At 37.6% G+C, this 15858-nt stretch overlaps 1 protein-coding gene across 1 annotated transcript; it reads right to left on the reverse strand.

Moving 5' to 3' along the window:
- Positions 1-5768: 5768 nt before the first annotated feature.
- On the reverse strand, positions 5769-8076 carry LOC132277711 (zinc finger BED domain-containing protein RICESLEEPER 2-like). The gene is made up of 4 exons (XM_059779555.1): positions 7767-8076; positions 6409-7031; positions 5974-6286; positions 5769-5884 (listed from the first exon to the last, which is right to left on the reverse strand). The coding sequence occupies exons 1-4, from the start codon at positions 8074-8076 to the stop codon at positions 5769-5771; spliced, it is 1362 nt and encodes a 453-aa protein (XP_059635538.1).
- Positions 8077-15858: the final 7782 nt, after the last annotated feature.

Consider the following 15858-nt stretch of genomic DNA (forward strand, 5'->3'; position numbering starts at 1 on the left):
TAGGAGAACAATTTTTTTTTTTTTTTTTTTTCACTCATGCAAGAGAACATATATATATATATATATATATATATATATATATATATATATATATATATATTTTTCACTCAACGCACGCTGGATTTTTTTTTTTTTTTTTTCTAACCCCCCTTTTTTTTTTTTGCAGGGCTTGATTGGGTATAACAACTTGATTTGTGTCAACTGTAGCAGAAATTGAATCCTCCTTCTAGACAACATCGATTTGAGCTTTGGTATCCATCATGGTGGTGTTCAAGTGTTTCGCAAAGCAAAAGCTAACTATCTTAGAGAGCAAAAATAGTCAACGAGTCCAAGGAACGACATTAAGTGTATATGACTCACTTTTTGGTCGCAATGCTATTCAAGTGCCTGATTCTAACAATAAACATTGTTCATCTCATTGGACATGCACGGCCACATGCGAACTCACCGACTTTGGTCCTGATCAGATTAATGAAGAATCTATTGTCTCTAAAGCCTTGATACTAAATTCTTCACTTCATGAGAGAGTTGTTGAAGAAAACCAGTTTTCACTATTGGGTCTTAATGTTCAGGCGAAGGAAATATCATGGAGTATTCCCTATAAACTTCCTGCTGAATTGCTATACACCGAACTATATTGGGAGTGGTTAGAAGATGTCTTGGCGCGTTTCCACGACTTTCTATCAAAACAACAACTATATGGTGCTTTATTCGCCTCCCTATTTTCCTATGATCGTCATGAAGATGTATTCAAAGCATTCCTTGAATGTTGGTGCCCAGCCACTAATACACTTCATTGTTCTATTGGCGAGCTATCAATTTCTCTTCGAGATCTATATATGCTAGGTGGTCTCCCTCACCAAGGAACAATTTATGATGAAGTTATTCCTTGTGCAGATGAACTATCAAGAGCTGGCAACAACAAAAATTCTGTCCCTTTGAGTTGTCAACACCTATTTTTGGCCTTCCACAGACTTTCCAAGAAGTATAAAGGAGATTAGAATGTGAAGATATCTGACTGGATTAATTTCTGGTTTAAAGGTGCATCAAGACATGTCAAACCTTCAAAGAAATCAATAAAAAATAAAGTTCACCGCCCTATGAGGATCCAAAATCCGTCTGGTGTGATCCCTCCTGTCCGGTCGATGTCCACCAAAGAGAAAGAAGTATTTATCAACCTTGGTATAGATGAAACATCGAGAGACACCACTTATCTAGCTGCTTTTTTAGCATGTTGGCTCTGCAAATTTGCCTTACCTGCACACCTTGGCAACATAATTCGTCCTGGGACTTTCAAGGTCGCAAGCATGTTAGCAGATGGCTGCAACATTTGTCTTTCCATCCCGGTTCTGGTCAGTATTTACAGAGGCTTGAACGAGATTGTTTCCTCACCAGATCCTGGAAGCTGCTCTGCGATATTTCCTATTCACTATGTATTCGGATGGTTGAGTGAATATTTCAGAACTAATTTCACCATTCCTAATACCAACTATTGGCCTAGAATGACATTATATGCAGGCGAAGGAGGAGCAAGATACTTTGACCATTTTGAAGCCCAAAATTTATTCAGATCATGTAAAGGAATAAACTTCACTCGAATGGCTAAAAGATCTTCAAAAGAGCGATTTATTGTAGATAATGGCGAGATGATAAAGGCTGACTTTGACACCCTAATCAATCTTCGATCATGTTATTTGACATTGCGCCAAAATGACTGTCTTATCATTGAGCCGTATAGTCCACACAGATTTAGCCGACAATTTGGGTACCATCAAGATATTCCTGGAAAATTAAAAAAATGACTTTCGTACTTGCACCTTAGAGGAATTTTTAAAGCATTGGAACTCATCCGTTCATTATTCTTCTGGTTGTGATGCGTTGCTTCCTTCAACCTTCAGCCACCAAAAATCCTCAGTTACCAGAGCATATTCCAAATGATGGTCCAGCGTATATATTGATCCATTTACACAGAAAGAAACTACCTCAAAGCATTTAAACGCACGATTTCCCCACCAGAGAAACCAACTAAAATCAGGAAGGTTTTAATTAAGGGGCTGAAGTCAAATCTCCCATCTAAGCCAGTGCCAAAGTTAACCATCAAATCTCATAATGATTGTGACGTTGTTGGAGGATCTAGTAGCCATCACCAAACAGCAGAAGATGTCCCACCACTAATCAATAACCGTCGCCGTCGTCAGTTGTCAATGGAGTTAGATGAGGATGTGAAAGCTTATGATGAGGATCGTAACTGGAAGCATGTCACCGACAAAGTGAGACTTGATTCAGTACAGGAATGTGTTGCCACTTCTCTTGATCAATTTTTTACTGGGGTACCTAGCAGTTCACAACCTATACAGGTAACTGTTATTATATATATATATATATATATATATATATATATATATATATATATATATATATTTTTTTTTTGTACTGCAAATTACCATTATTTATTATTATTTTTTTAATAGATAAAAGACAGCAAGGGATTTCTTGGGGAAGATGTCGTCATTGTTGCTAACCCAACATGTAGTGAAGAATCTATTTATGGACCGTCTGCGTTAGAGTTGGCCACTGCGATAGGAAAAGGTACAGAGATTTCACTACAAAGAAGCAGAGTTAGTCAACACTCGGATGTTTTGGGGGTTGCTGAAGTGACTAGTCAAGCTATGAAGGTGGTTAAAAATATTGGTAAAGATCATGTAGTTATCCCTTCTTTGATTTTAAGAGAACAGGGTCCACCCTTGCATCGTGTTGCCGCTTCTGAAATATCAATTTTCAATGCGGAAGAGGTCGTTCTTGATGTTCATCGTCGTGCTGCTTTATTCTTTATTGATTTCATAAAGAATATCATACGCGATACTCCTACCGATAAAATACCGTCTCGAGCACCTAAACTTCAAACACTTTATGAAGGACTCGCAAAACTCCCTGGAGACCATTCAGCTTTGAAGAGGCGAATTGACTCATATACCAATAATGCGGCCAATTATATTGCTACATCTTCTTCATATGCCTGTATAATGACTTCAGACTCTCAATCCCAACGATTGGCCAGTATTGATGCACAGCTCACCAACGCTAGGTCTATAGAAGATGATGGTGCTAAGCGTATAGAATCACTTCAATCTAGTTTGAGTGAAGCTGAATTTAAAGAAGCTAGATTAGTTAAAGAATTGCAAGAAGCCAGGGAAGAGACTCAAGGGCTTAAAGTCCTCATATCGACAACGGATGCACAGTTATCTCAGAAGAAAGAAGCCATCACCAAACTTTGGGAAGATCGAAAATCAATAGAAGAAGCTAACGTCATCTCGAATCGCGATCTTGAAGTAGTGAAGCAACTGGAAGAGATATTATGGCAAGAACGTGACGAAATTATCGCTATGGAATTTTAGTATTGATCATCATTTTTTTTTCCAAAAAAAAAGTTGTAATTTTGAATAAAACAAATGATTTATTATCTCCATTTTATTTACAAAGACGTTATCATTATTTATTTGTTTCACCATTCACAGTTTATACTCTTGCGGGTCAGGAGTTTATAAAGAATATATATATATATATATATATATATATATATATATATTTTTTTTTTTGTTTTGGGCGCACTGAACTTAGAATAAAAGTCTAAGCTGCCTACGTACCCTCAAAAGAGGGATCAAGTCATCACGTAGTTCAATAGAGATAAGGGTTTTTTTTTTTTTTTGGCAATCACAGTTTTAACTCATGTAGGCCAGGAGCATAGTGCAGTTTAAGCTCGTACGATCAGGAGCATTGCCTTCATGGGTAGTAGCGCTTCAAGAATTTGCCATTAATGGGCCCCACTCTTACTCCGTCTTCATCAATAATGAGATATGCGCCGTTAGTATAAACTTCGCGAACAACATACGGTCCATCCCATTTGGATACAAATTTATTTCCCTTGCGATTTATGACAATCGGTCTACGAACAGCTAATACTAAGTCTCGAACTTGAAATGACCGAGATCGAACTTTCTTATTGAACGCTTTAGAAAGTCGAGCTTGATAACACTCTAACTGTTGTTGAGCTTCTAATCTCTTTCCATCCAATGCTTCCAGTTCTTGAAGACGTAAGATGGCATTTTCTTCACTTGTAAGACCTTCTTGTATGGTTATCCTTAATGAAGGGATTTGTTGTTCCAATGGAAGAACTGCTTCTACGCCATAGACCAGAGAATATGGAGTTGCTTGAGTAGGTGTCCGATGCGTAGTGTGGTATGTCCATAATGCTTCTTCCATTCGCTCATGCCAATCTCGCTTTGTTTGGTTGACTACTTTCTTCAATAGCTCACATAGAGTCTTATTGAATGCTTCTGCAAGACCATTTGCAGGGGCATTGTACATGGAGGATTTACGTTGTTTGAATCCAAATTTCTCACAAAGGTCAGTTACCCAACTGTTTTTAAAATTCGTCCCGTTATCAGTGATGATGTATCGAGGGACACCATATCGATAAATAATGTTGGATTTGATGAAGTCAACCACTATTTCCTTTTTCACATGTTTATAGGGTGCAGCTTCCGCCCATTTTGAAAAATAATCAATTGCAGCCAAGATATACAAGTGGCCTTTTGAAGACTTTTCTAAAGGACCAACTACATCTAATCCCTATGCATCGAACGGCCATGACGTCACAGTAGGGTGTAATGGTTCCAGTGGTTGGTGTATGAAGTTGGTATAGAATTGACAGGCTTGACACCTTTTTGCATACTCCAAGCAATCTTTGACCATGGTGGGCCAATAATAACCCATTTTTTTGACGCGAAAGTGCAGCTTTGGACCAGATTGATGAGCTCCACAAATCTCAGAATGTGTCTCCTTCATTGCATGCGTTGCTTCATCATTTCCAAGGTAGCGAAGGAAAAGGCCCTCATAGGAACGCCTATACAATGTATCGTTGTAATAGATGAAACGAGGTACTCGCCTTCGTATTTCAGTCTTATGGCGTAGGTCTTCGGGAAGCTTTCCATATTCCAGATAATCAATGATAGGGATTCTCCAATCTTCTTCCTCTTGTGTCCAACAAGAAACCACATTACTTTCTTCAAATTTATCCTCCAAGACTTGTGGCAAGTAGGGGTGGCAATTCGGGTTCGCGTGTCATAATCGTGTCGTGTCGAAGTAGGGGTATAACACTAAACAGGTCAACCCGAACACGACACGATTAATAATCGTGTCACATATCCTAAACCCGAACACGACACGTTTATTAAACGGGTAACACGACACGACACGTGTAACCCGTTTAATAAACGTGTCGTGTTAGACACACCAAAAACGACCTGTTTAACGACCTGTTTAACCTGTTTAACTCGTTTAACCCGTTTAACCTGTTTACCGTTTAACCTGTTTAAAGTGGCCAAAGATTAAAATACTAGCAAACATCTAAAAGAGAGATTAAAAGCCAAAGATAAAGATTAAGTCACAAGTCATAAGTTACAGACCACCGAAATAAAGATAAGTCATAAGTTATTACAGACCGAACTAAAAATATTTAATAGAAATGTCAAGTAACATGTAATCTTCTTAAAAGCCAAAGATCCACAACTCAAAAACTTCCTTCTGGAATTTGCATGCACTCTTTTCTGAAACACCCAAAAGTAGAAATTCCTACAAAATAGGTAAGTGTAAAATAAGTTTAGATAATAATAATAATATAAAAAACAGATTGAAATATAAAAGAATGCATGTAACAAATTATGTGAAAAATAAAACAAATGTAGAGGGCTTTTTTACCTAGCTAGATTTTAATGTTCGGTCACGCTAACACTGGTGGAACATTGGCCTTCAGCAGGGTCATCATTGTTGATATTAAGTTTCATCACATTATCAATCAAGTCATCCACTTGAAGCTCCATTGTATCTATAGTAAAACATACACAAAAAATTTATTACTTCACTATTTTCTGCAATAATAAAAATATAATTTGAAATTTATTATAAGTTATTTACCTTTCAAACCAAAAAGCCAATCCCTCGTGCATACCAAAGCCTCCACATTTTCTGGTTTAAGTGCACTACGATATTGATCAAGAACCCGACCACCAACACTAAACGCAAACTCAGAAGCAACTATAGTGATTGGAATGCTCAATATATCACGAGCCATTTGAGCAAGCACTGGATACCTAAACTGATTGGCTTTCCAATAGGCAAGCACGTCAAGGTTCGCATTTCTATTGATTTTTGGTTCATCTAAATAGAGTTCCAACTCCGATTTTTGGGCATTTCCAAGCAATTTATCATTCTCAAATGAGTCAAATTCCTACATAACAGTAATTAAGAAAAACAAATAGATCAATCAATGGTAAAAGTAAAAAAATAAATAGATGTGATGAATAAAATAGGCATTAAATGAATTTAATATCTCACAAAAGTATTATTCACCTTCATAACATCAATGAACTTTTTAGTTAACTGTCCCTCATCAACTTGCTGGTTCCCACTTTCATCATTTGGTGAAGATGTGGATTTAGTGGTACAAGCCATAGGAGAATTCAACAAATATTGATCAAAAAGGTTAAACAATGCATCACGAACTAGTGTGTTCTCAATGTTGTTATCACCATTAAGCTTGTTATAGCTAAAAATAACAAACCCAAGCTTGTATCTAGGATCTAAAATCACAGCAATAGCAAGGATCATGCTATAATCAAACCAATACTTTGCAAACTTTGAATACATTTGAGTTGTCATCTTGCTCATAAACTGATCCTTACTATCCATTTCCTCTCGCAACGTCAATTGAACCGAAAACACAGATGGAAAATACAAGTTTGCTGTGGGATACTTGGATCCAGAATAGATGTTTGTAACATCATAAAAAATAGTCAAGAACTTGTAAATCTTTTCTATCCTACTCCACTCCTCTTGAGATGGGCAGAACTTGTAATTTGAATCACTCAACTGTAAATGACAAAAAGCCCGACGATAATAAATGGCAGACTCAAGCATAAGATATGTCGCATTCCATCTTGTAGGAACATCTTGCCTTAACCCTCTTTTACATTCTAAGGAAACATGAGAGACACATTCCAAGAATTTTTGTTTCCTCATTTAAGAACCTTTGACATATTTAACACTCTCACGAATCTTTATGATAGATTCATCAACCTCTTTTAACCCCTCTTGCACTATCAAATTTAAGATATGTGCACAACAACGAATGTGAAAAAACTCCCCACCACTTAATAAAGCATTATTCAAATTGAGTTGAGACTTCAACAATTCAACAAATGAACAGTTTGAAGAAGCATTGTCTAGAGTAATTGAAAATAGTTTCTTTTTAATCCCCCATTTAGTTAGCAATGCATAAATCTTTTCTGTCAAAGCAACACCATTGTGTGGTGATGGCATGTAAGAGAAGTTCAAAACTCTTTTTTGTAAGCGCCAATCCATATCAATAAAATGTGCAGTAAGAGATAAGTACCCATCAGTAGTCAGAGAAGACCACAAATCAGATGTTAGAGAAATCCTACCATTTGTTGATTCCAACATATGTCGAAGCCTACCCTTTTCATTTTTATACATCCTTAATATGTCAGCCTTGGTTGTGTTCCTACTTACGGGCTGAGCCTCCTTATTTAAATAACAACACATGTTTCTAATGCCCTCATATTCAACAAATTGAAATGGCAGATCATGCATAATGATAGCAGCACTCAGTAACTAATAAAATTTATTAAAATCAAACTTAGAAGCACGCATAGATATGGATCCAGATGACTGAGATAAAAGCAACTGACCTATGTCCCGTGTATCCCTCCTAACACACGAATCTATATGCCTCTTTAAATTACCAGTGCCATACCTGCCCTCCGCAATATACTCAATCCCACACTTCTTACATCTGCATCTTCTTTTCTTGTCTTTGCCGGGTGGAAGTATATCATAGTGCAACCAAACTTTTGATGTGAGTTTTCTTTTGCGCTTCGTGTCCTGTTTCTTTTTCGGTTGCACTTGCACATCTGCATTTTCATTCTGATCCACTTCAAGGTCGATTAAATCAAGATCATCTTCTGATCCACTTTCGTCAAGTCTCATGGCAGAATCCATCTAAATATTACCAAAAATAAACAAATCAAACATATATAATAATTAATAAAGAGGACATATATAATAATGATTTGTTATAGTACGTAGAGAGCGTAGTAGTAAAATAGTATGGGAATGCTGTTTTTTCACATATATGCAAAGGGAAAGAAACTAATATTATTGCATTACTGATAACATTTTTATGGCGAAATCGTATTATTTCAATTCAAAGTCCATCTGTATAGAGGGAATTTCATTCCTCACAAATTAATGCCCATAAAAGAATTTAATAAAAATGATTAAAGAGATTTTTGTCAGCAAGTAGAAATGTTTATTCTTAGATTTCTAAAAAGGATCCATTAAATGGTAGCAGTACAGTATTCATTGTGTTGTTGCAGTTGCAAACAATAAATACTCCTACACTTGGATTTCTAATTAATCAACACAACCAGTTGGATTCAAAACAATAATAAAAAATAAAATAAAAAAATTCGTGATATATACCGTAAAATACTAGATCATACCATATTGGCATACTATTATGATATTATCCTCTTCTTTATTTTATTTTATTTTTTTCCTTTCCCATATCCCATATGTCGTAAAAGTTTCAGCCTTTCTAAAAATACAATTGCTTCAAAGGAACGAGCCTATAACGAATCGGAAGAAAAAAAGAGTACTAAAGAAAGCTTTCAACTATATAACTATGCAATCCAAGCTGTGTCATAAAGAAAAAGGATGATGTGGGCATGTCTCATCACAGTGGGTGTTGATTAGTCAAGCCTTCCCATCAAAACTGTATCATACTTAGAGTTTTGAATCCGTATTCACATATTGATAGGGTACAATTACAAATGGGACCCATCACATTCACATACAATAGAAAATTATGGGGGCTGATGTGGAAAGTAGCTTTTTTTTTTTTTTTTTTGTCCGAATTGAATGGGGGGTCTCAAAGCAAAATTTTATGCTTAACGTACTCATAAAATCTCAGGGGATTCTTGATTTTGTTACCGTTATTAGCCAAACTTTTAGAATGAGAGAGCATTCTAATATTCTATACCCCAAACACAAGTAGCATTTCAACTTTAAGATTCGTCTTACATCAAAAGGGTGGATTGCAAATCTTTGGCACTAAGACAAGTATAAATTCGAATAATCAAAGAATAAACCCATAACGGATAATAATATTCTAAATTATTGAAAAAAAAATGGATAATAATATTCTATTCAATTTTATTAAATATCATTACTTCTCATTTCATTTTTTATTTGTATATTTTTCTGTTTTTGTAACCATAAAAGTACAAATTTTTATTACCATTTGAAACTTTTTATTTAACATCCTTTTTCTAAGAAAGTGGTATCATTAACTTTTAAAACCCAACAAACGCTCAACTAAATCGAAAGAAAAAAAGAGTACTAAAGAAAGCTGTACATGTCAGAAAGCTATAAAAATTGATAGCCATTCTTGGCTTTTTAATTATCCAGGCATATTTGCTAAGTAAATCTCCACAGTCGGTACAGGTCTATAGAGTCATCATTGGCCACAAATATAAACACAAACGTATACAAACTACTGTGTATACAAACTACTGTAAATTAACACGACTTACTTCAGGTATAATTATCATATTAACGAGAAAGTAAATTTAAAATTGGTACCAACATTTGCAGAGAAATTTTTCAACCTTTCAGAGCTGAAGCTAAAAACATGTAGCAACGCAGAAGAAAATTATACTGCATGTTTGAAATTATTATCGCTTCAAGGGAACGAGCCTATAACAAATTGATTTATCCTAACGGCCAGATAAAGAAGCTTCAATTGAACAACAAACCCATTTCGTAAATAGAAACATAAAACTATAAATTTTCAATGTCCAGATAAACAATGAGTTCCAACCTTGATGCTGTAACTAGGCAATTACCGAAACATTTAAGTGAAATTAATATAGAAGAGTAAAAATCAGTAACAGAGCATAAAACTATAAATAGAATAGAATCATTACTATAAACAATAACAAATAATTACATGTTTAAAAGTAAATCTGAAAAAAAAAAATTTAAAGAAAACTTGTTTTCAAGTAGATGTGAAAGAGGAAAAACAAAAAAAAATCGACCTCTTGTTTTTTCAGAGTAGATCTGAAAGAGAGAAGACAAAAAAATTAAAGAAAAGTAGACAACTTACTTCGATTGTTCAAGGTTTGTGTTCTTCGCTGGTTCGCTCGAAGTGTAGACTGTAGTGTTCTTGAACTTCTTGGTCGCTCGAGGTATGCTGGTGTGGTGTGGATTTGAGAGAGAGAAGGAGTTGTCTGGTGTTGAATCTTTCAGAGAGAGAGAGAGAGGAAAGAGGAGAGACCGTCGACCGAGAGGTCTGAGAGAGAAACGGAAGAGTGAAGGAAGAGTTGTCTGGAGACTGGACCTTGAATTTGTTGATATATTTTCATTTTGTATAACAGCCTTAATAGGGTTTCTTGTGTAATAATAATATGACCAAAATGTCCCTAATAATCAGGTCAAAACAAGTAACGGGTTAGACGGGTTCACGGGTGACACATTTAATTAAACGGGTTAAACGGGTTGAGCCACATAAACCCAAACATGACACGTTTAACTAAACGGGTTATTCGTATCAGCCCGTTTACGACACGAACCCGTTTATAGTAAACCCATTACCCATTTAACTCGTGTCGTGTATGTGTCGTGTTGGCGGGTCGTGTCGAACTTTGCCACCCCTAGTGGCAAGACCCATCTTTGACATACAGGAACATCAACCAGGTCTTCATCAGTTAACGCCAATGTTGTAGCCAAATTTGCCAAAGCATCAGCTATCCGATTTTCTTTTCTTGGAATGTGCTCTAGTATGACGCTATCAAACCGTTCCAACAAATGAGAGGCGTAACGATGGTACGGTACTAGATCATCTTTCTTAACCTCATATTCTTTAAGAAGTTGGTTGATCACCAACTTAGAGTCTCCATATATTTCGAGGTCCGTGATGTTCATCTCATTCGCCATTTGAAGGCCGATAATCAAGGCTTGATACTCAGCTACATTATTTGAGCAGTTTTCAGCAAGTGCAAAAGAGTATAGAATGACATGTCTCTTTGGAGAAACAAACACTACACCTGCTTCAGCCCCATCTGATCGTGCTGCCCCATCGAAAAACATCATCCATGGAGGGAGGATGTCCACAAGGAAAACTTCTTCATCAGGAAAATCTTCAGAAATTTCCCAATCGGCTGGAATAGGATGGTCAGCTAAGAAATCAGCTAAGACTTGTCCTTTTACTGCTTTTCGTGGCACATAAATAATTTCAAATTCGTTAAACAAAATTGACCACCTCGCCAATCGTCCAGAAAGGACCGGCTTAGACATGACATTTTTGAGAGGATCTGCCCTTATAACAAGATGTATCGTATGAGCCAAGAAATAATGCCTCAATTTCTTAGAAGCGAAGACAAATGCGAGGCATGTTTTTTCAATTGGAGGATAATTTCGCTCCGTCGGGGTGAGTCTGCGACTTAAATAATACAATGCCTTCTCTTTATATTCTTCATTATTCTGAGCAAGTAAGGCACCCAGCGATTCTTCTTGCGCAGCAATGTAAAGTATGAGTGGCTTTCCAGGTACCGGTGCTCCCAATACCGGAGAATTGAGAAGGTACTTTTTGATGCTATCAAAAGCATTTTGGCATGATTGGTCCCAATTAAATGGAACATCTTTTTTTAGGAGTCGGTTAAAAGGCTGACAACGACCCGCTAAATTTGAGATGAACCGACGAATGAACGCAAGTTGACCTTGTAAACTTCTAAGTTCACGTAAATTCTTTGGTGGCGACATCTTTTGAATGGCCTCAATTTTATTAGGACCAATCTCAATACCACGATGACGTACGACGTATCCCAGGAATTTCCCTGAAGTCACACCAAATGTACATTTAAGGGGATTCATCTTAAGTTGATATTTTCGAAGGCGATTAAAGACAGTACGTAAATCCTGTAAATGATTTCTTCGTTCTTTTGTCTTAACCACCAAGTCATCAACATAACATTCAACAATCTTGTGGAGTATGTCGTCGAAGATCCTTTGCATAGCGCGCTGGTATGTTGCTCCCGCATTTTTTAGTCCAAAGGGCATAACTTTGTTACAATATATGCCTTTAGGAGTGCGAAAGGCAGTTAACTCCTCGTCCCTCGGAGTCATTCTTATCTGATTGTACCCAGAGTAACAATCCATAAAAGAGAGAGCTTCATGTCCAGTGGTTGCATCTACAGTGAGCTCAGGGATGGGAAGAGGAAAATCATCTTTTGGGCATGCCTCATTCAAATCACGAAAGTCCACACAGATTCGAATCTGTCCATTTTTCTTCTTCACTGGAACAATGCTCGAAATCCATGTTGGATATTTGACCTCACGGACAAACCCTACTTCAATCAATTTGTTGAGTTCTTCCTCTACCCTTGGAACTAGCTCTGGACGGAAGAAACGTTGAGACTGCTTAATCGGACGTGTCCCACGTTTGACAGCGAGAATGTGCACTGCAATTTTAAGATCAAGACCGGGCATCTCTTTGTATGTCCAAGTAAAGACATCCTTGTACTCAGACAATAATTGAAAGTAATCATTTTCTTCTGAGGGGTTTAGGAATGCACTAACAAAAACTGGTTTGGGTTGATCGTCAGTTCCTAAGTTGATTTCTTTGAGTTGATCAACAGTAGCCTGCCCCCCGTCTTCTAGTGTTGGTGGAGCTTTCTCGATATCATCTGGTTGTTCACAGTCAGGTTCCTTTTCAACAGTGATGTGGTATGAAGTAACACAAGACGATTCGCCAGTGCCTTCTATTCTATCCACTTCTGCTGATTGATTAGTAAATACAATGGTTCGCCTTCGAGCTTTCAATATAACATCATTGGTGACATCTATCTCTGTCTTACGTTTCATTCGCGAAGGCACTAGGCTCTGAACCTCACTATTATTCACCACGTCGATGTTAGCTTCTTCTGACTTCACAATCTTGCTGTTTTTTAGTGGTGCATCATGGATAGTACCAATTCGAGAAAATACTAACTTTCGAGATTGAGGTTGTGCAGATTTTCTTCCTTGGTCATGAAAGCTCATTCTGTTAAAAACAGAGTTACGAGGCAAATTACTGATATGAGAACTTGAAACATTTGATTCTCGGCTTGATAACCTGTTGAATACAGATGTTCGATCGCATGGAGCTCTTATACGGTCAAAGACTGATTTTTGATGCCCAGTCTGCTGATCTTGTTCATCCTCAACTTCTTCAAACCCAATGTATGAGGTGCTTGACTTCTTATCCCTCTTTGTGATTTGAATCCGAAGTGGCTCAGAAGCTACGAAACCGAGACCAGACTTAGGTGAAATGATTTTATGCCCTTGATCTTTCAACTTCTTCTGTGTCTCATTGAGGCCGTGCACCTTCTCACCGGTGACCTCAGCATTCAGTTTTCCAAGGCTTGCAGGATTTGTAAAATCATACCCCGACTTAGCCAAGAGTTGGTATGCTTTAGGATCGAATCCTTCGTCGGTCCTTTGTTTTGGAAGTGATAAATGATCAACCATAGATTGAGAAGGCCGCACGAACCCTTTTAACGGAGACTTGGAAGGCAAAGACTTCTGAATCTTAGGGAGAGGAAGAGTTAACTCTCCTTTAAGCTTTTGCATATCTTCTTTTTCCTTGGTTTGTGACATCTTTAATTTAAATTCCTTAGTTTCAATTATCTCGATAACAGGTGCCTGCCCTTCTTGTCGCTGAGATTTTGGAACATACTTTAAAATAGGTTTCGTCCGATGTGCTTTTATCGAGACCCCTCGCGTTTTAGCTACCTTTACAATGTCTGTCACTGAAACGTCTAGTGGATCACTTAATGCTTCTTTTGCTTTTGTAGATTGAATCCTTGTGTAGACGGAAGGCTTGGGATGGGCACTTCCGAAGGTGTATCATGATCGATATAGAACTTGGCATCGGCAAAATGAGATTCTGCCTCTATAAATGGCTTATGATCCGCCACAACCGTTTGTACGCCATTTTTGTAGAATTTGAAGCACTGATGAAGAGTCGATGGAATGACGCCATTACTATGTATCTAAGGCCTTCCCAACAACAAATTGTAGGATGTTTTTGCATCAATCACATGGAATAAGGTGTCTGCTTGGAGCTCGCCAATAGTTAGCTTTGCCCGAATCATGCCGATAACTCTCTGTCCTCCTTGGTTAAAACCTTGAATAATAAGATGGCTACGCGATAACTCGTCAATTGTGATGCCAAGATTTTTCATCGTAAATTTTGGCATTAGATTCACCGCCGAGCCACCATCAACAAGAATACGAGTAACTCTTCGTTCTTTTATGTAACCGGAGACGAAGAGAGGACAATTGTGCGGCTTCGAACCCAACTGAAGATCCTCGTTCGTGAAAACAATTGGTGCACAACATGACTCAAACGTACCTCTGACCACTTCATCATCATCAGATTTTTCAATGATGGCTGTATTATGGTTCTCTACAGTCTGGACTTCATCTTGATCCTCGTTCTTCTCATCATTAAGGCTTGTTTTCTTAGTTGAAACCATGTAAGTTGTTACAACTTCGTCATTTAGGTATCCTTTTGGAAAGAACTCTTGCAAAGTAATAGGCTTCTGACTCTTTTTGCTTATAGAGGTGTGTTTAGTTGACTGTGTCTTCTTGACCCATTTTCTGTTATGGCCAGACTGTTTATGGTGATATTGGGGTTTCTTCTTCCTTTGCCCTCTGTCAGAATAATTAGTCTGAAAAATATCAGCTTGTTGCTTCCGTGGTTTCTTTCTTGTCACCAGAGTCCATCATTCTTCATCATCCTGAGGAAAAACCTTTCCAAATGTTGAAATGTCACGTACACTCCCTTGGCCAATATAGATTGGGATTGGTTCCAATGAACCAAACTGGATAGTTGTGCAAGATACCTCCGAAGTTAAAGGTTGAGAACGAGCACTCCCCACGACAGAGGTTGTCAAAGTAGCAGTAGTATGATTTGAAGTTACAACTTCGTCTGTATCCAACAAGATTTTTCCTTGTTTTGCCAGATTCATCACCACCTCCTTGAAGATAAAACACTTCTCAATTGGATGACTGATAATGCGATGATATTTGCAGTATTTTGGATCGTTGATATGTCCCATCTCTGGAGGACGTTTGCATTCAGGGAGTTCTATAACTTTACTTTCAAGTAAACATTCCAAGATGCCAGGAACATCGGAATCGGGGAAGGGGTATTATTTCTTCTCTAACTCCTTTAGCCTAGGATGCTGTCTCTCCCTCTCTTGAAACTGGCGAGGCTTTTTATCATCCTTCTTATCATCTTTAACAGATATCTTGATTGGGGTGGTTGAGATAGCCATTGAATCTTTAGCCGCATTTTTTGATGACTTGTCGCCCTTCTTCCAGTCCTTCTTATCTTTGCGTGGTTCTATAGTCACGGGACTTTTGCCGTCGTGGGATTTCATACTGATCTCCATGTTATGGGCACGCGTAGCCAATTCCTCAAATGTGCGAGGTTTTATGCCTTGCAGAATGTAGAGCAGGCCCCAATGCATTCCCTACATACACATCTCCACAGCAGATACTTCTGACAAACTGTCCTTGCAGTCAAGACTGAGGGCTCTCCACCGATTAATGTAGTCGATTACAGGCTCATCCTTCCATTGCTTCGTGTTAGTCAACTCTATCATACTAACAGTACGACGAGTTCTATAGAACCTGTTCAAGAATTCTTGTTCCATCTGGTCCCAACTATCAATT

Source organism: Cornus florida, unplaced genomic scaffold (assembly GCF_030987335.1).
Source record: "Cornus florida cultivar Cherokee Brave unplaced genomic scaffold, ASM3098733v1 CherokeeBrave_3.0.0_Hap2_Chr10, whole genome shotgun sequence".
NCBI classification, from domain to species: Eukaryota; Viridiplantae; Streptophyta; class Magnoliopsida; order Cornales; family Cornaceae; genus Cornus; species Cornus florida.